Here is a 19,375-nt window from a genome sequence, read left to right as displayed (position 1 = left end):
ACGCCTGCCGGCGGGTCTTGTGCCACCGCTCCCCAGTCAGACAGCAGCTCTGCCTTCTGATGGCAGAGAGGATGGAGCCTTCTACAAACCGTGGCTCATGACGTTAAGTGCAGCTCTGAGGGGAGAGCGGAAGACCCCCCTGCACTGATTTAAGATGGGTAACGCAGCCTTATTTATTCAACATTTACGGATCTGCGGTCAGAGATGACCGACTGTCGGTACCAGCCATGACGTAATCCTGACGTAGCTGCAACCAGTGGCCTAGATCCAGAGCTGTCGATTTGAAACTGGGAAACCAGGTTCGTGTCCCTGGGTCAGCCCAGCATCCAGTGATTCTGGGCAAAATATTTAATCTCCCTGTGCCTTCAAAAAATAGCCTAACCGTGTGTACTCTTATCTGGTGTTCATGCAAAGCGTTCTAATGAACTTGGGCAAAGTTCTAGCTATGTAAGACTGAAAAATAAAAATGTGTAACAGCTTGTATTAACAGGGGTGCTATGAAGTAATAAAGTTACCGTTATCTGTTGCCATACATTCCCGGCAGTGTTTTAAATGGGCCAGTACTGTCCCGTACTAAGTACCGGCACTTTTTTATTTTGAGAAGGAGAGTACCGGCACTTCTCAAGAGTGACGTAATACTTTTAATTGGAGAGTACTTGCACTTCTCAGAAATAAACAGGTACTCTGGTACAGAGTACCTGCACTTCTATTTTTCCATTTTAAGCACTGTGTATAAGCATCAGTTTTACACGTATACGAATTACAGTTTCTTTCCTAACAAACGTTTCCTGTGTTTGCTGTTGGCTTCTGTGATGCTTTAGTGTAAGGCTTGAGCTAAATGTTTTGTTGTTGAATTTACGCACCCTCCTCTCCCTGATAAAACAGTACCTCTGCAGCCTGGAGTGGTGACATTTCCTTCTGTTTGTAATTACTGCAGCTTGCGTTTGTTGCTGTAACGCAGCCGTGGCCTTGGGAGGCAGTCCGTCCAACACCCTGGTGGCTGTGATCTGTTGCTAGGCAACAGCTTGTCGGTGTAAAATAAAACCTGCTCGGTGACTCGAAGATGCTATCTGCACGAGAGGATCCCGCGCGGATCTAGCAGCAGCTACAGGAGATCCGACAGCGATGTTACATGTTTCCCTTCAGCAGTCTCTTTAGATATGAGGATGTACTGCAAACTCCGCTCCTTTCTCGTATTGCCTATCACGAAAATGAAATAATTAGTCATTTCGATCTGGTTTGATCTTATCCTGGTGTTCGGCCAGTTTCTTTTGCTGACCGTGAGGTGTGGTATTCATCAATATTTCACATTTCGGTGCGATTGAAAATCTCAAACTGCTCCCTTGTTTCTAGCACAGCGGGGACTGTTGATCAGAAATATGTTCTCCTGAGCTGTTTACCCACGTAAAAGGAAACCAACCAATGCACAGCAAAGCGAGACCCGTGCATGTTCAGAATATGTGCGCGCAGTCAGCAAACATGATCTCTGCCGCCTCCAACTTTATTTCTCCGAGTCCCCAGTGGAGGATGGATTGCACGGCGAACGCTCTGTTCACTGTGCCACTGCACGCGACTGCTAAAATACCTGATTATTTTTAGAGGCTTATTTCAGAGTAAATGCGCAAATTTAATGTGAACTGTCTCTAAAAATAGCCAGCGCGCTGTTTGAAATGAGGGATGCGCAATTCTTTTAGTTGATATTGCTGACTAAAAGAATAATGCGAAGTTGGAAGCAAGGCCGCCTGGTGGGGCTAGAAAACACTTGTGTGAGACTTTTGTAAACCTGGTTGATAGGCAGCACGTGCAATAGGTGTTGCTTTTGGTATTGTAAATAACAATGCCTTTTAATTTTTTTAAAGGCATTGCCATTTACAATGTCAATAGCTCGAAATAATGTCATTGCGAGACCTATTGCATCGTAAATGCTTATTAATCTGAGTGAGCGTATGTTACCCTTTTAGTTTCTCAGCAGCTCTCCAGTCTCAGAGTAGGTTTACCGACTGGGTATTTTGCACCAGCCCACCTAAGCTACCTTTGAATACCTCCTCCTGGAAATAATCCACTTTTACATTGCCATCTCTGTGCCTACAATATATAAATGCAAGTCTGACTGAGCCAGCTGCCTTCCATCTACTTTTTTTTTTTTTATTATTTTTTTTTTTTTTTTTTTTTACTGTTAAACAGTTCACACCTAAGTATTGCGATCTTTTCCTTGCTAACTTGCAAGGTTTGTAACGAGAAGTGGTTCATACAAAACTTTCAGTCTATGACTTTAGCAGAATGCTATAAATAACCAGCATTGGCAAAAGTCTATTCGGCTTTTTCAATATGTTTTTTAACCAAGTTGTACAGTAGGGCAGCTACTGTGCAGCATGGTTTAAAGTAAAGAATAACATTGTCACAGCCAGCATTGGATACAGCATAGTGTTATTTATTATCAACCATGTCCCACAGCAGCCGGCGCTACTGTACAACATGGCTAACTAACCGTAACAAAGCCATTCGATCTTGCAAAGGCAAGACCTATTAGCTTTGCCAATGCTTGTTGCAAACATGAGTCCAACAATGAAGATATTGCCGCTTGAAGAAATATTTTTCTTATTACTAACTCATTTTAAAATTTGATAAATATAGCATGAAACCTACATATTTGAAAAGGCGCCATAGACTGCACAGCTATGCTGTCAAGTGGCATCAAATAAAACCTTGAATAAATCAGAAGATGCCATACATAAATCACACCAGCATCAAGTGTGATATTGTAAAGATAAGCTACAAGTCATCCTGGTGTAAAATTTTAGATCATTCTCCACGCCAGAAAATCGGATGGTTACTTAATTCAGTAGATTTGCTTTTTCTGTTGTGTTGATCAATTCTTTATATTTATAGATGGCCTTAAGTGCTGCATCTCCATTCTACAGAGGATACATATCTGATATTGATTGTCGGTGGGGAGTTATCTCTGCTTCTGTGGATGACCGAACACGAGAGGAACGAGGGCTTGAGGTATGATCATTTTAACAGTTATCTTTATTTCCAGTGCTCCAACACCAGTGTTTTCAGGTAATACGTGTTACTCCAGTACATTGATTGCATTTCCAAAGCATGCTTTAGAATCTGTAAACAGGCCCTCTGAGGTTAATGTACACATTTATTGCATTTGTGATGATGTTGCTTACCACCTATTTTGTAACTAATGTTTTATATTTATTTTGATTGCAGTCATGTATTATCTCATGTTTTCTTTTCTAGCCACTGAAGACCAACAAGTACAGAATTAGTAAATCTCGATATGATTCAATAGATAGCTACTTGTCTAAGTGTGGTGAAAACTACAATGACATTGAGTTAACTACAGATTCGGAAATTTACAAGCAGCTGGTAAATGATGGTAAGTCTGCCTTCCTACTGCTATGCAGTCTCATTAGCCCTGACCACACTTGTTATAGCACTTGGCATAGGCCCACCATCTCTAGATCAGCAGTCTGGTTTGTTTATCAAGTGTTCTGATGTTTCTCTCCCAAACAGTGCATTGGCCGTATCGAGATCCCTGATATAAATGCAGACTTTCCACTGACATGTTAAAATCTATTTTGGTGCTATAATTTGGAGTGCTTTTATACTGTTTTTTTATTTACCTCTATGTAGTTTTTATTTTAATAATTTGTGTATCCCAAAGGTATAGTTGTATGTATAAATAGAACAAGAGTATAATATGTACTCTTTTAGTAATTTGGTGTGTTTGTTTTATAGGCATTGATCATCTTCTTGCACAACATATTGCACATCTTTTTATTCGAGACCCACTTACTTTATTCGAAGAGAAAATATGTCTTGATGATGAAAAGGAGTCTGATCATTTTGAGGTATGATGGATCTTTGAGATTGAAATTGCATTTAAGTGCTCTCACCATAGAAAAAGTACCATTCCAAGTGCATCTGGTATGTGCTCATGTATTGCCTGAAATTTACCATTGCACGTAGATATGAAATCCTACCCTAACTTTTCAAATTGAAGTTTCAAATTAAAGTTTTTTCCTTAGTAGCCATTTTGAAACCCCACAATTTCAAATATTGTAATATATAAACACTGGCTATAATGTCATAATATAAAACATCTATACAGGTGGTAGCAGTGTTGTGTGAAGACTAAAAAACAGCCACAAGACTCCATGGATTTGCGGCTTTCATACGTGCCCACTCGCGCATTTTCCAGTCAGCTCAAAAATATATTTCATTTGTGCCCATTACCATAATGCACCACATAAACTTGGTCTTAGCAGAGACCTATTCTTATTGGGTTTTTTTGTCAAAGGAATTAGTCAAATTCTGTGACACTTTCCATTCTGAATCTGTAGGGTACAGTCTAAGTAGCTTCAGTAGCACCACATAACCGCAATTTACTGTCTTCTTTACATACCCCTGTGAATAAACCTATTTGGGAACAAAATGACTAAACAATTGGTGGTCTGTGGCAGATGTCCTTGTGCGCAATATGCAGGAAATGAAAGGTCTTGCTGTTTGCATGGCAAGCAGGTGCTGAAACTTCAAAGGCAATATCGTACTATATTCTCCAGGAACATGGTGGGATCTGTAATGAGTTCATTATGACCGCTCTTGTCTGGACATTGAACTGTGGGACTGGCTTGTGGCCTGTGACTCTTCTCAGCACATGTAGTACTTGTGAGCACTCAAGCTCCAGACCATCCACCATAATCCACCCCCCACCCGGACGGCGCGAACAGCTATGTCAGCCTGCTTCTTTCATTTACACTTGGGTCTGAGCTATGTTATTCCTCCAGTGGTCCTTCAGATCTGTTGGATGTGCCCCTGCACACCCAAAGCAGTGAACATTGCTTTCCCAGAACTCAAGAATTTTGGTCTTGGTGCACCCAAATTGTACATCCACAGACAAGGGAGTAGCCATCATCATCCCATTAGGATCAGTGGCACCATAGCGCACAAGTTAGGGGCGTGCTTCAGCCCAATTATACCTGCCTTTTTCCACCAGAAGGGACCCATTTTCCTTCCTTGCATTAGAGCTTATGGAATTCTTGCTACCCGCGGTGGTGGATGTCCACTGCCCCTTCACTAGGTAATGGAGCAACTTATGGTTTTCCAAAACTGATTATGCAGCGGTACAAGCATTTTTGTACCCATACGTTTGGGAAAGAGATGGTCTTAATAATCTGTTCTTCCCCTTGAATTGAGGTCATTTACTTTACCAGAATAGGACCTACACTGATATTTATGAATGTAGAATATGTCTTCTGATGGCATACTTCTTAACATTGATTCCTTTTGAATTGCCCAAGTCCCCAGACCAAATTTGAAATTAGTCCTCCCTTGAGCCCAATGGGTGAACTCACTGGGTGGAAGGAGGGTTGAGGGGGTGAGGCTGGGGTTACACTGGTATCTCACGCCGTGTAGAAGTGCCCCCTCTATGTGCTGACATCAGTGTTTTTTGGGGGTTTTTTTTGGGTGCTTCTCCTGGCGCCATCTGCCACAGTTGGGCCTCCACAAGGCCCCTCACCAGCATTGTCCCTGCTCTTCTGCGCCATATGCCTCATCAGTCCCACTTGGTCTGGTGCAGGCCTCTAATCCAGTGGCACCGCATCTGACCCTGATGCCCATTTGCAATCCTGCTACAAGGTATAGCATATTCCTCAACGCCAGTCTGAAATGTCAGATTTGGACGCCATTCAGCTCCTTCAAAATGTCCAGCATGACGAGGAGGTGGATAATTTACTTCCCACCACCTCCAAATTATAGTGATGCTGGTCTGTACTAATATTTACGGAATGCTAATGGCCTGGATTCTTCCACTGAGCTAGTGTTGGACTCTAGAGCCCCCCACAAAAGAGATCCTCTTTTACAGTAGTAGTTTGTAGGGTACTAGAAGTGCTGGATCTTCAGCCACCCATGTTAGCGACCTAGGCAAACCTAGTTATGGAAATGTTGCAAACTGGGTCTGCTTCTTCAAAGATCTTGCTGCCATCTAACAAATCTTTGACAAGGACATTGATGGCAACCTTGCCTAAACTATGGGCAGCTCCCCTGTTAAGTCGTCCTATGGCTATGGGCCACAGCCCTGCCCCTGGAGACCTAGCACCTGACTCCTGAGAGGTTGGTGGCAGAGGCTTTTACCAGCAAAGTGAGCTCAAATATATGTTCGAGGCTTATGAGCTGCAGATCACACCAGCATAGTAGATCGGCATCTGGTGTTGGGCTCGGATGCTTGCACGTTGTTGTCTTGGAAGAAGCCTTTGTAGTCACGAGATAGGTGACGCCTCACTTGGACGATAGCATAAACTACATCGTTAGATTGTTTATTTCCGCCATTGGGTTCGGCTGCAACTTTTCTGCTCCGGTTGGAAATCTCAATTCTAAGCTTCTCGAAGCGCAAAATTTACAGAAAAACCATCGAATCATCTTCGACATCGGTTTAATCGGCTCAATTCCGGACGTCGCCGCGGGTCGCTGGGCCTATCCACGCCGGAAGGCCTACGGCTCATGGAAAGGACGCCTTTAAAAAAATGCCCCCAGTGTGGAGCAAAATTTCCGCACAGTGACCATCACAAGGTCTGCAACCTGTGCCTATCTCCTGAACACGACAAGTCCAGCTGTCCAGCCTGTGCATCCTTTTGATCTAAAAAGACCATCCGAGATCGAAGGGCTAGAAGACATCATGGCACAGAGACCAGCTCCGGAACCAGAGGACCTCTTTGATGAAGGCCCAGATGTCCCAGAAGAAGATTCCGAGGATCTCGAAATCATCTCCGAGGCTGAAGACTCAGACGACCTCATCATTCCTGGGCAATGTGTGAGTACTACTGCCCCTGCCCTAACCCCTCCGAAACCAAAGGCAGTGGTCAAGACTTCGCCTGTTGGCCCCAGTCGAGACCGAAACATCCTTCAGAATCCCCGCCTCCAGGCTCGGCTCCGAAGAAAAGAGACAAGCCTTCCGGTAGCTCGGCACCGAGCAAACCACATGTCATTGTCCCTTCGGCACCTAAGCCAAAAGAACACTCGGTGCCGAAATCGGCTCCGACGCCTTTCACCTCCAATCGGCCCCAAAAATGCCAGAGCCCATAGAAAAGCCGGCTTCGAAGGTTCCCAAGCCTAAAGATCCAGCTTCGGCTCCGAAAATAACATCATTGGCACCGAAACAAACGGCTAAGGACTCTGATACACCTCCTAAAGCCAAAACTTATATGGATCAACCACAACCTCGCTCGGAACCGAAAAAATCGGCCCCGAAAACTGTTACCGAGGAACAAGAACTTTTTCACCCAGATCTCATCGATCCAAGGCAGAAAAAGATTTATATCAACCCAAAAACTGGACAGGTCACGGCTGTGCCATGTAAAAAACGAAAACTGGACACACCATCTGCTCCAGTTCCTGTACACAAGAAGGACTCTGCAACATTGCCTAAGCCCCCTTCTTCTCCTACACTGCCTTCTAACCCACCTCCTCTGCCTACACCACCCTTGCCTGTAACTTCTCCACCACATACACCACCTCTGGGTGGTGATGATGATGACACAGGGGGTGGGGGTGATCCTAATGACCCGTTCACGGATCCAGATACCCCTCCACTTGATGAATGGGCATTCCCTATCCTAACATCCATATCCCTCAAAACCATCTCCCCCAGATGATCACCTGGGGTTTGGCCAATTATTAAATAGAGCTGCGCTTTTTCATGGTGTTACAATGCACTCCGACGCACAAGAGGAAGATTTCCTCTTAGATACTTTTGAACAATCTCAAAAGTCAGTGCAGATATTACCTATGATCAAAGGAGTCATTAAGCATGCCCCCGAAGTATTTAAAGACCCCGTCCGTGCCAGGGTTCTTAACCCTAGAATAGAGAAAAAATATAGGCCTGCCCCTGAAGATCCTACTTACATCAAAGGACAGTTGCCTTTGGGTTCTCTGGTTGTTTCCAACACTAGTAAACGCGCCAACTCCCAGACCTCCGGGGATGCACCACCCCCGGATAAAGAATCCAAACTGCTAGAAGCTTCTGGCAAAGGAGTAGCAGTATAAGCAGCTAATCACTGGCGTATTGCCAACACCCAAGCACTACTGTCACGATAGGACGGGGCACACTACGACCAGTTAGAAAATCTCTTACAACATCTACCTGACCAGTATAAAACCCAGGCAAATGTCCTTATCCAAGAGGGCAAGTTAATTTCAAATGCGTCAATTAAATGTGCACTTGACGCAGCAGACACTGCCTCTAGATCAATTAACACCAGTGTGCTCCTTAGACGACATGCCTGGCTATGCATTTCAGGCTTTAAGCCAGAGGTACAAACTACCATACTCCGTCAGCCATTCAACCAAGAACAGCTATTTGGGCCGGCTGTAGACACTGCCCTTGAAAAAATGAAAAAGGACACCAAGACTGCTAGGTCCATGGGAGCATTACAGTCTCCACAAACGTGTGGCTCCTTTCGGCGCTCCTTCTACAGAGGAGCCTCCAAAAATATGGGCGCAGACACCTCATCTACATTCAAAGCCACTACACAAAAATCCCCCAGTAGAGGATATTTTAAAGGCGGATACAGAGGGAACAACAATAAGGGACGAGGCCGAGGTAATGACACTCGCACCTTCCCTGCCACAAAACAATGACTTTCCTCCACTCCCCCCAGACCATTCCACTCCAGTCGGGGGCAGACTAACACAGTTCCTACCTGTCTGGGACTCCATCACTACAGACAAGTGGGTAAGACAAATTATCCAGTATGGTTACTGCCTGGAACTTACAGCTACCCCCCCCCAAGCCCCCCCCCCCCCCCCCCCCCCCGCACACATACTGCCCAAACAGCGTCCCATGTCCGCAGACCAGAGGTTCTCTCCCTCCTTCAAAAGCACGCAATAGAGCCAGTTCGCTTATAGCATCAAGCAACAGGGGTATACTCACTGTACTTCCTAATCCCCAAAAAGGTCAGGACTCTTGAGACCAATACTCGACCTCAGACCCCTAAATCTGTATATACACTCGGACCATTTCCATATGATCACTCTTCAACAAGTGCTCCCACTGCTGCAACAAGGCGACTTCCTTGCCACACTAGATCTCAAGGACACCTACATCCTGCTCACAGGTAGTACCTAAGGTTTATGGTGGACGGACAACACTACCAGTTCAGTCCTTCCATTCGGGGTAACCACCGCGCCCAGAGTATTCACAAAATGTCTCGCAGTAGTAGCAGCACGTCTCAGAGGACAACAAATTCATGTCTTCCCGTATCTAGACGACTGGCTAATAAAAGCCAAGTCATTACACCAATGTGTTCTACACACTCACCAAACTATTACACAACTTGGGGTTCACTATCAACTATCAAAAGGCTCATCTCCAACCCTCTCATATACACCAATATCTAGGAGCTACCATAAACACCTCCACAGCCCTAGCATATCCCAGTCCAGCCAGGATAGCCAGTATACAAGCTCTTATCACAATTTCAAAACCAACACTTTCTTCAGCCAGAGTGTTCATGCAGCTCATAGGCATGATGGCATCTTGCATCTTCATTGTGCCTTATAGAAGACTTCAAATGCGTCCCTTACAGGAATGTCTAGCACGTCAGTGGAACCAGGCTCACGGAAAACTCCCAGATCTGGTGTTGGTGGACAGCCGAAAACATCGCTCTCTACAGTGGTGGAACATAACAAATTTGTCCAAAGGCCGGCCGTTCCTAGAGCCTCTTCCACAGATAGTTCTGACAACAGACGCATCACTCACAGGATGGGGAGCCCATCTCCTCTGACACACCACTCAGGGCAAATGGACCACTCAACAAAGTGCTCCATATCAGTAACCTAAAACTGCTAGCAGTATTCTTAGCACTAAAATCCTTCCAACTACATGTACAGAACAAGACTGTCCTCATCCGGATGGACAACATGACAGCCATGTATTACATACAAAAACAAGGAGGCACACATTCGCTGCAGCTCTCCCAGCTCGCACCGAACATTTGGAGATGGGCCATTCCTCAGAACATATACCTACTTGCAGAACACCTTCCAGGGGTTCACAACCAGATTGCCGATCTATTAAGTCGACAGACACAACAGATCCACAAATGGGAACTACAGCCCCAAGTTCTACTGCCCTTTTTTCACAAATGGGGCCAACCAGACATAGATCTGTTCGCCACATACGAAAACGCAAAATGCCCAACCTTCGCAGCCAGGTTTCTCCACCCGGAGTCAAAGGGCAATGCGATATGGATGAACTGGTCAGGCAGATTTGCGTACGCTTTTCTCCCTCTCCCGCCTCACCCACTCATTCCACTAGTAGTACGCAAGCTCAGGCAGCAGTCTCTCAAACTGATCCTAGTAGCTTCCACATGGGCACGCCAACCGTGGTTCACAACACTACTGGAACTCTCTTCAGTTCACAAAAACTGCATCTCTCCCTGTCCTTAATAACCCAGAACCATGGAGAGATCAGACATCCAGATCCAGGTCAACTGAATCTGGTCATCTGGCTCCTGAAGTCCTAGAGTTCGGTTACCTTAACCTGCCACCAGACTGCATGAACATTATAAAAGAAGACAGAAGACCTACTACTAGAGCTTGCTTTGCTGCAAAATGGAAAAGATTTGCCATTTACTGCACTAACAATAATATACACCCACTGGATGCATCCATCCAGAACATCATTTGCTACTTACTACACTTGCAAAGATGTAATGTAGCATACTCATCCATACGTCTCCACCTAGCAGCATTAGCAGCTTACTTACAAAATCGACAGCACTTGTCACTCTTTAGAGTCCCTGCGATCAAAGCCTTCATGGAAGGACTTAAAAGAATTATTCCTCCCAGATTACCACCCTCTCCCGTGTGGAATCTAAACATTGTTCTTACTAGGTTCATGGGATCCCCATTTGAACCTCTACATAAATGCGTACTACAGTTCCTTACATGGAAAGTAGCTTTCCTTACCGCAATCACATCCCTCAGAAGGGTAAGTGAAACCCAGGCTTTAACCATACAAGAACCATTCTTACAATTACATCGTAACAAAGTGCTTCTTAGGACAAATCCAACATTCCTTCCAAAAGTCTTATCTCCTTTTCATCTTAACCAATCAGTAGAGTTACCAGTGTTCTTTCCAAACCCAGACTCTGAAGCGGAAAAAGCTTTTCACACCTTAGATGTTAAAAGAGCCCTGCTTTACTACATCTGAAAGAAACACGTTAGTTAGATTCCTCACCTTAGAATGTCCCCAGGCGTCAGACTGGATGCGGAAGATTTTTCGTCAGCAATACCCCTTGCGCGTCGCTAGGCGTCGTCTGCGGCTCCGCGTCCGTCGTCGGCGTCGTGCGCCGGAATGACGTCGTCGGAGTACTTAGACGCCGCCCTCGCGCGCTGACGTCCGTTCTTCTTTTTTCCGCGCCAGTAAGCGCAGATCCGGGAGAGCTACCCCTTTAGTCAATTTTTGACTAACTTTTTTGATCCTTTTTGATCCTGTCTCGACTCCGGTGTTGGTAGGATGCCTGGTTTTAAAGCCTGTGCTGACTGTAGCCGCCTGATGTCGGTTATGGACCATCACCGCCGGTGCCTGTACTGCTTGGGCCTCGACCACGACGCGGAGTCGTGCTCGGACTGTCAGGCCCTGACCTCGAAGGCTAGACGGGAGCGGTCCCGTAAGCTTCTCGAGATTCGCCACTCGGCTCCGTGCGCCTCTCGATCCCGGTCCAGGAGGAGGTCCAAGGATCGGTCGCGGAGCCGCAGCCGACGTCACCATCGGTCGTCGGGATCCAAGTCTTCGGGTAAGTCGAAGCATTCCAAGAAGTCCAAGAGGCGACATCGCTCTTCGGACTCCCCTCGCCGGTCGCGCGACTCGGCCGAGGGTCAGGGTGGTTCCACCCCGGCGGCGCCGCAGGCGCCGCGCCCGTCCCCATAGCCTCCGGTCCCTGGGACTAACGCGACGCCGGCGGAAGTCAGTGCCTTCCTCTCGGCCATGAGGAACCTGGCTCTGCCGTCGGCGCCCGCTGGTGCGCCTTCGGGCCCCGCGGACCCGACTGGGCTGCCTTGCCTGCCGGTAGCTCCGGCGCCGCTGACGGCTCCGGCCTCGACGCCGCAAGCGCCCGTGGGACCCGTTCTCGAGTCCCCGCCGACGCCGGTCGACCTCGTCACGCCTCCTCCGCCGGCGTCGACACCGGTACCACCCCCGACGTCGACTCCGCTCGACGTCGAGCCCCAGTTCAGTCCCTCTCCGGGCCCGGTGCCGGTACGGCGTCGATGGACGCCGCGATCGGCGCCGCTAGAGACACACTATGTCTACCACCCGGCTCCGTTACTTTCTCCTGTATACCAGGAATCGGATGATGGGGACAACTGGGAGGGATCCGAGGATCCTATAGCCGCTCAGGCTCAACTGTCCCAGGACTGGGCAGATGAACTGGGGGAGGCCAGTGGCCTGGATACCTCTCCAGACACTGGATTTGTCTCTCCTCCGACTGGCTTCGGAGGAGGGCGCTGCTTTCTCTGTGGTGCTGCGCAAGGCGGCCGCAGCCCTCGAGCCGTGGCTGTGAGGACTAACGTCCTTACTGAGGTGCTTCAGTCTGCAGCAAGCTCCACTGAGCCTCTGCTGCAATTCAATGAGGCCCTCATTGACGTTCTGCAGGGCACCTGGTCCAAGCCCTCCACAGTTCCTCCTGTGGACAGGAACGTCGCCAGGCGCCACCGCCCTGCTCCGGGCGACCCCAGTTTTCTGTCGCAACACCCTACCCCTGAGAGCCTGGTTATCCAGGCTTCCACCTCCCAATCCTCTTTCCCGACCGCCCCGCCGGACCGGGATTCCAAGAGACTGGAACAGTTCGGCAAGAAGCTGTTCTCCTCCCTTAGTTTGGGCCTGCGGTCTTTGAACACCGCTTGTCTCTTGGACCGTTATTCCCACTCTCTGTGGAGGACGCGCTGCCCCTGTGTCCGGAGGAGGTCCGGACACGACTTACCCAGGCTCTAGCCGATGGGAGGGATGCCGCGCGACATGCTATACGGTGTGGGCTTGACACCACGGACTCGCTGGGTAGGGCCATTTCTACCACAGTGGCGCTTAGACGTCACGCCTGGCTGCGGTCCACGTCATTTTCGGGCGATGTCCAGAGCACTCTCATGGACATGCCCTTTGATGGCACTCGCCTTTTTGGCGAGAAAGCGGACAGTGCGCTGAATCGCTTTAAGGACTCCCGGGCTACGGCCAAGTCCTTGGGCCTCTCGGCCCCGCGGTCGCAAACTTCCACTTTTCGCCCCTTTCGTGGCCAAGGAAGGGGTGTGCCTCCTCACGTGCGCCTAGCCACCAGCCGCAGAACCAACCTGCACGCGGACGTGGTTTCCGCAGAGGCGGTTCTGGAGGACGACGCGGTCAGCCCACATCCACCCCGGCAGCATCCGCCTCAAAGCCTTCCTAGTCCGAGCTTTCAGGCCCATTCCACGCCAGTGGGCGGCAGAGTTCGCCATCACCTGCTCCACTGGCGGTCCATCACATCGGACAGGTGGGTGCTGCAAATCGTCCGAAGGGGCTACTCCCTCCCCTTCGAGACGACCCCTCCAGCCATGCCACCGCAGCACCACCGTATCTCGGGGGATCATTTGAATCTTCTCCACGAGGAAGTTTCGGCCCTCTTGGCCAAGGGGGCCGTCGAGCGCGTTCCGAGCCCAGAAGTAGGTCGTGGTTGTTATTCCCACTACTTTCTGGTTCCCAAGAAGGGCAAAGGGGTACTACGCCCTATCTTGGACCTCCGGAACGTCAATGCCTTCCTCCGGAAGGAAAGGTTCAAGATGTTGACTTTGGCTCAGGTTCTAGCTGCCCTAGACCCCGGAGACTGGATGGTAGCGTTGGACTTGCAGGACGCATATTTCCACATCCCCGTCCTGCCGGCCCACCGGCGTTACATGCGGTTCACGGTGGGCCCAGAGCACTTTCAGTTTACCGTGCTCCCCTTCGGCCTCACCAGTGCCCCTCGGGTGTTCACGAAAGTGATGGCGGTGGTCGCAGCTCATCTGCGCAGATCAGGGGTTCCAGTCTTCCCCTATCTCGACGACTGGTTGTTGAAGGCGGGCTCGCCCCAGACAGTCGTCTCCCACCTCCAGACTACGGCGGATCTCCTGCATTTGCTGGGATTTTCCATCAACGTGCCGAAGTCACACCTGAGCCCCTCTCAGAAGCTCCTCTTCATCGGAGCGGTTCTCGATTCGGCGCAGTTCCGGGTCCATCCACCGGAACAGCGGGTCCGGGATATACAGGCCCTGATTCCCATCTTTCGGCCTCTATCCTGGGTTTCGGTCAGGCTAGTGTTGCGGCTTCTGGGGCTGATGGCCTCCTGCATCCTACTAGTGCATCACGCCAGGCGGCGCATGCGGGCTCTGCAGTGGGACCTGAAGTTTCAGTGGGCCCAGCATCACGGCAACCTGTCCGACCATGTCTTGATCTCGGAGGGCACTGCACAGCAGTTGCAGTGGTGGCTCACGGACCGCGATTGGGTCAAGGGCAAGAGCCTCTCCCTTCCCCAACCGGAGCATGTCGTAGTGACGGATGCGTCCCTCCTGGGATGGGGTGGCCATATGGGAGAGGCGGAGATCAGAGGCCTCTGGTCTCCGGCGGAGTCTCGTCTCCACATCAACCTGTTGGAGTTGAGAGCGATCCGACTTGCACTGAAAGCCTTCCTTCCCTCTGTCAGGGGAAGTGTCGTGCAGGTGTTCACGGATAACACCACCGCCATGTGGTATTGCAACAAACAGGGCGGGGTGGGGTCGTGGACCCTTTGTCAGGAGGCTCTGCGCCTCTGGACATGGCTGGAACACCAGGGCGTCACCCTGGTGGTTCAACATCTGGCGGGCTCTCTGAACGCCAGAGCAGACGAACTCAGCCGCCGGTGCATGATGGATCACGAATGGCGTCTGAACTCCGAAGTGGCGCAAGGTCTCTTTCAGCAGTGGGGAGAGCCTTGGTTAGATCTATTCGCCACCGAAGAGAACGCGCAATGTCAGCAGTTCTGCGCGTTGGAATTTCCAAGGCGGCACTCGCTCGGAGACGCTTTTCGTCACGAGTGGAGTTGCGGTCTGTTGTACGCCTTTCCGCCTATACCACTTCTGCCCAGAGTGCTGAAGAAGATCAGGCACGACCGGGCCCAAGTCATCTTGGTGGCTCCGGATTGGGCACGAAGGTACTGGTATCCCGTGCTACTCAGTATGTTGACCGATCCTCCGATGCGTCTGCCCCTTCGGGAGGATCTTCTGTCGCAGCAGCAGGGGACGGTCCTCCACCCGAACCTGTCCAGCCTCCACCTCCATGCGTGGAGATTGAGCGGCGGCAGTTGATGCCATTTGACTTGCCTCCTGAAGTCTGTGATATCATTCTGGCAGCCAGGCGTCCCTCCACAAAGACGGTATACGCCTGCCGGTGGAACAAATTTGTGGCATGGTGCACAGCAAAGGCTGTGGATCCCCTTTCCGCCCCTCTTTCTGAGGTTCTCCTCTTTCTTCTTTCTTTGGCCCGGCAGGGCTCTGCCCTGGGCACCCTGAAAGGATATCTTGCTGCCATCTCTGCCTTTTTGCGGCTTCCTGATCAGCCTTCTCTTTTCAAGTCCCCTGTAGTTACACGCTTTCTAAAAGGCATTACTCACACGTTCCCTCCTGTTCCTTTTGTAATGCCTCAGTGGGACTTGAATCTTGTCTTGACATTCCTGATGTGCGCTCCCTTCGAGCCTCTTCACAATTGTCCTCTTCGTCTTCTAACTCTTAAGACTGCTTTTCTAGTAGCCATCACCTTGGCTAGACGGGTGAGTGAGCTCCAGGCTCTATCGTCCAAGCCTCCTTTTCTATCTGTTCATCCGGACAAGGTTGTCCTTCGGCCTCGTCCCTCCTTTCTTCCGAAAGTGGTGACTCCATTTCATCTTGGGCAGTCTGTCACCTTGCCCACCTTCTTTCCGCATCCTTCCAAAGAGGAAGAGAGGCTCCACCGTCTGGACCCAAAACGTGCGCTCTCCTTTTATTTGGACCGCACAATGCAGTTCCGGGTGGACGACCAACTTTTCGTTGGATACGTGGGTGCTAAGAAGGGAAAAGCTGTGCACAAACGGACCATCTCTCGGTGGGTCGTTTTGTGCATCAAAATCTGTTACTCCTTGGCCAAAAAGGACCCTCCTGTTGGGCTGCGCGCCCACTCCACTCGGGCCACAGCGGCTACTACTGCTTTGGGATGGGGTGTCCCTTTGCAGGACATCTGTCAGGCGGCGACGTGGGCTTCGCTACACACGTTTGCCAGGCATTACTGCCTTGACAGCTAAGTCCGGAGGGATGGCTTCTTTGGCCGTTCTGTCCTCCAGGACTTTCTGGTGTGATCTTGGTTCGCAGACCCACCACCGGGGATGGTATTGCTTGGGTATCTATTCTAAGGTGAGGAATCTAACTAACGTGTTTCTTTCAGATGAACAAGTTACTTACCTTCGGTAACGATGTATCTGTAAGAAACATTAGTTAGTTAGATTCCTCACCGACCCACCCATCCTCCCCGTTCTGCGAACTGACATCTAGGGTTAAGGTTATCCTTTTCAGGCCCCTAGATTTTATTTTTTGGCACCAGTGTCGGTCTTTGCATGGCTCTGCGTTCCTGGCGCGGAAAGCTATGTACAAGAACTGACGTCAGCGCGCAAGGGCGGCGTCTAAGTACTCCGACGTCATTCCGGCGCACGACGCAGACGACGGACGCGGAGCCGCAGGCGACGCCTAGCGACGCGCAAGGGGTATTGCTGACGAAAAATCTTTCGGATCCAGTCTGACGCCTGGGGATATTCTAAGGTGAGGAATCTAACTAACTAATGTTTCTTACAGATACATCGTTACCGAAGGTAAGTAACTTGTTCATTGACAGAACTAAATCTTTCTACAAAACAATTGTTTGTAGCTTTCTCTCCACCACATAAGGGCAACCCCATCTCCAAATCTGGGATTGCTAGGTGGATAGTTTAAATGTATCCAAATATGCTACCAGAAAGCTAAACGCACACTATCAGTTCCCCCTAGAGCGCATTCCACACGCAAACTAGGGGATTCAATGGCATTATTAGGGAACATTCCTTTAGAAGACATTTGTAAGGCAGCCACATGGTCTACAACACACACTTCACTAAACACTATTGTGTTGTCGTACAAGCAAAGCAACAAGCTTCTGTGGGCCAAGCTGTCCTTAAAACTTTATTTCAAACTGCTGCAACCGATACAGGTGACCACCGCTAGGGGAGATACTGCTATATAGTCTATGGTAGTGTGTGATCTGCAGCTCATATGCCTCGAACGGAATATGCTACTTACCAGTATGCATCTGTTCTTGGCATGTAGAGCTGCAGATCCACACGCCCACCCATATCACACATGGACATCTCTTTCTCTTCTACTAACTCAATCATTTCCCATCATGGCGAAAAATAATCTAACAATGGAGTTGATGCCCATGCGCACTATCGTCCAAGGGAGGAGTCACCTATCTCGTGACTACAAACACTTCTTCCAAGACAACAACAACGTGCAAGCATCCGAACCCAACACCAGATGGCGATCTACTATGCTAGTGTGTGGATCTGCAGCTCTACATGCCAAGAAAAGATGCATACTGGTAAGTAGCATATTCCTTCCCAGTGAACAGCTAGCTAATAATCTAAGCATATTGACACATTTGCCCTTTAAATTATGCTCCGTGACTTCTTGCGGTCAATTCCAGATGAGTTCAGAAAGGCTTTTGCGTCTACAATCGAGACTACATTAGAAGCATTCAAAGAGATTACGTAACCTTACAGGCTTTTATTGATCCCACAAACCAATCTTCCAATTAAACACATTGCGATTCTGATTTGCACTACTAGAAGAGGACTGCACCCACAATACAGCTTCAGACTTTAAATCTATATTAAAGTTTACCAGCTCATTGAACCTTAACCACGCAGATCTCTAGCACTGAAAAAGCACCACACCTGCATGACGCATAGAGGGCTAAACATGTTCTGGCTTACTTAATTGTTCAAACACAGGCTGTCTCTAAACCACTAATATTCTAATGCAGATTATGATTTAAATTGTTTTATTGAAGATTTATCTTATTAGAAATGCATTAAAAAATGTGTATATTGTCTACCCTGTCTTCCCTAAACTAAGTATATTTGCATATATATATTAATTACCCACTGGCAGTCACCAATGGATAGTTAGAGCTAGGTCTGCATTTCTATAGGAAATGCCTTTTTTTGGTTTGCTAACTTTGCCATCATTGGACAAATCTTAACAAAACTTTCCCAAAAAAAAGTCAATTGACTCTTTTAGAACACGATACTGCAAAACTGCTGAAAGCATTTACACGAAATTTTGCAGGAAACGTTTTAGGGCTTGCGCCTGCGTTGCAGTGCACAGCACTGCTCGCGGAGCGAAAGCCCTTTTGTATCTGGTTTTGAAAGCTGACCACACGGTCGTGCGTGTGATCAGGCTTTCGCCAGCAGGCATTGGCTTTCGCGTGTTTTTTAATTTTTTTTTTTTTTAAGGCACGCGATTGGGCAATGGCGGGCGCATGTCCCGCCTTTGCCACGCCCATTCCCGACCGTTTCTAGCACGCGCAGCAGCGCATGTTCGCCTCGCTCCCTCCCCCCGCTCCTCTGTGGTGCGTGCGCACCACTGGTTTCCCCCACTAGTCGTTATGTGTTTGAGAACGCTTGCTGCCTATGTCATCCCTGTGCAGGCTCAGGCTCCCTCGGCACCGTAACCCAGCTCCTCTGTCTCTCTGACTCGCTCGTTTCTGTAGTGGCTGTTTTACTACTAGAATATTACAGGCAGTCATCTTGATGAGCCTAGAAACATTGCCCGAAAGGACGGCTATAAAGGCAGCAAGGAGCGACTGATCAGAGTTCATACGCTATCAATGGGACATAACCATCATCGGAGTGCATCGGTTGTGAGTGAGTGATACCTACATTCAAGTGTGCACATTGTGGTAGGTTCAAAACTCCCTTTAACACGTATGCCCCTATTAAAGAGAGGCATCTTATTAACATATAGGCTCTTACTATGGATATGCAGAGTGTAGAGGTTTCTACCAGTGACAGGTGCTTCTATTTACTTGTTTATTTACAGTTTTTTTGATACTGTGCTATTGACGCCAAATTGTATCAGAGGCTTTGCAAGTACAAACCAAGGGGACACTGTAATCGGATATCATAGTTTGCTTGAACCATTTTTATATGTATTTAGCTGTGTGTGGGAGAGCTGGAGCGGGGGGTGGGGTGGGGGGGACTCTAACGCAACAGTTAAAGACACTTGTTTTCACTTTTGTCCGAGTGGCAGCGGGGCGGTG

General features: G+C 48.8%; 1 protein-coding gene across 1 annotated transcript in view; it reads left to right on the top strand.

The window, feature by feature from the left end:
• The window catches only part of GCLC (glutamate-cysteine ligase catalytic subunit), a 252,101-nt gene that overhangs the window by 144,878 nt on the left and 87,848 nt on the right, over window positions 1-19,375 (top strand). The window contains exons 8-10 of the mRNA XM_085610850.1: window positions 2,890-3,006; window positions 3,253-3,391; window positions 3,754-3,866. Of these exons, the coding sequence (XP_085466976.1) occupies window positions 2,890-3,006; window positions 3,253-3,391; window positions 3,754-3,866 (369 nt within the window). The remainder of the gene's footprint in view (window positions 1-2,889; window positions 3,007-3,252; window positions 3,392-3,753; window positions 3,867-19,375) is intronic.

Source organism: Triturus cristatus, chromosome 6 (genome assembly GCF_964204655.1).
Source record: "Triturus cristatus chromosome 6, aTriCri1.1, whole genome shotgun sequence".
NCBI classification, from domain to species: Eukaryota; Metazoa; Chordata; class Amphibia; order Caudata; family Salamandridae; genus Triturus; species Triturus cristatus.
The sequence above is the reverse complement of the archived record's forward strand: the minus strand, read 5'-3'. Positions and strand labels throughout refer to the sequence as shown.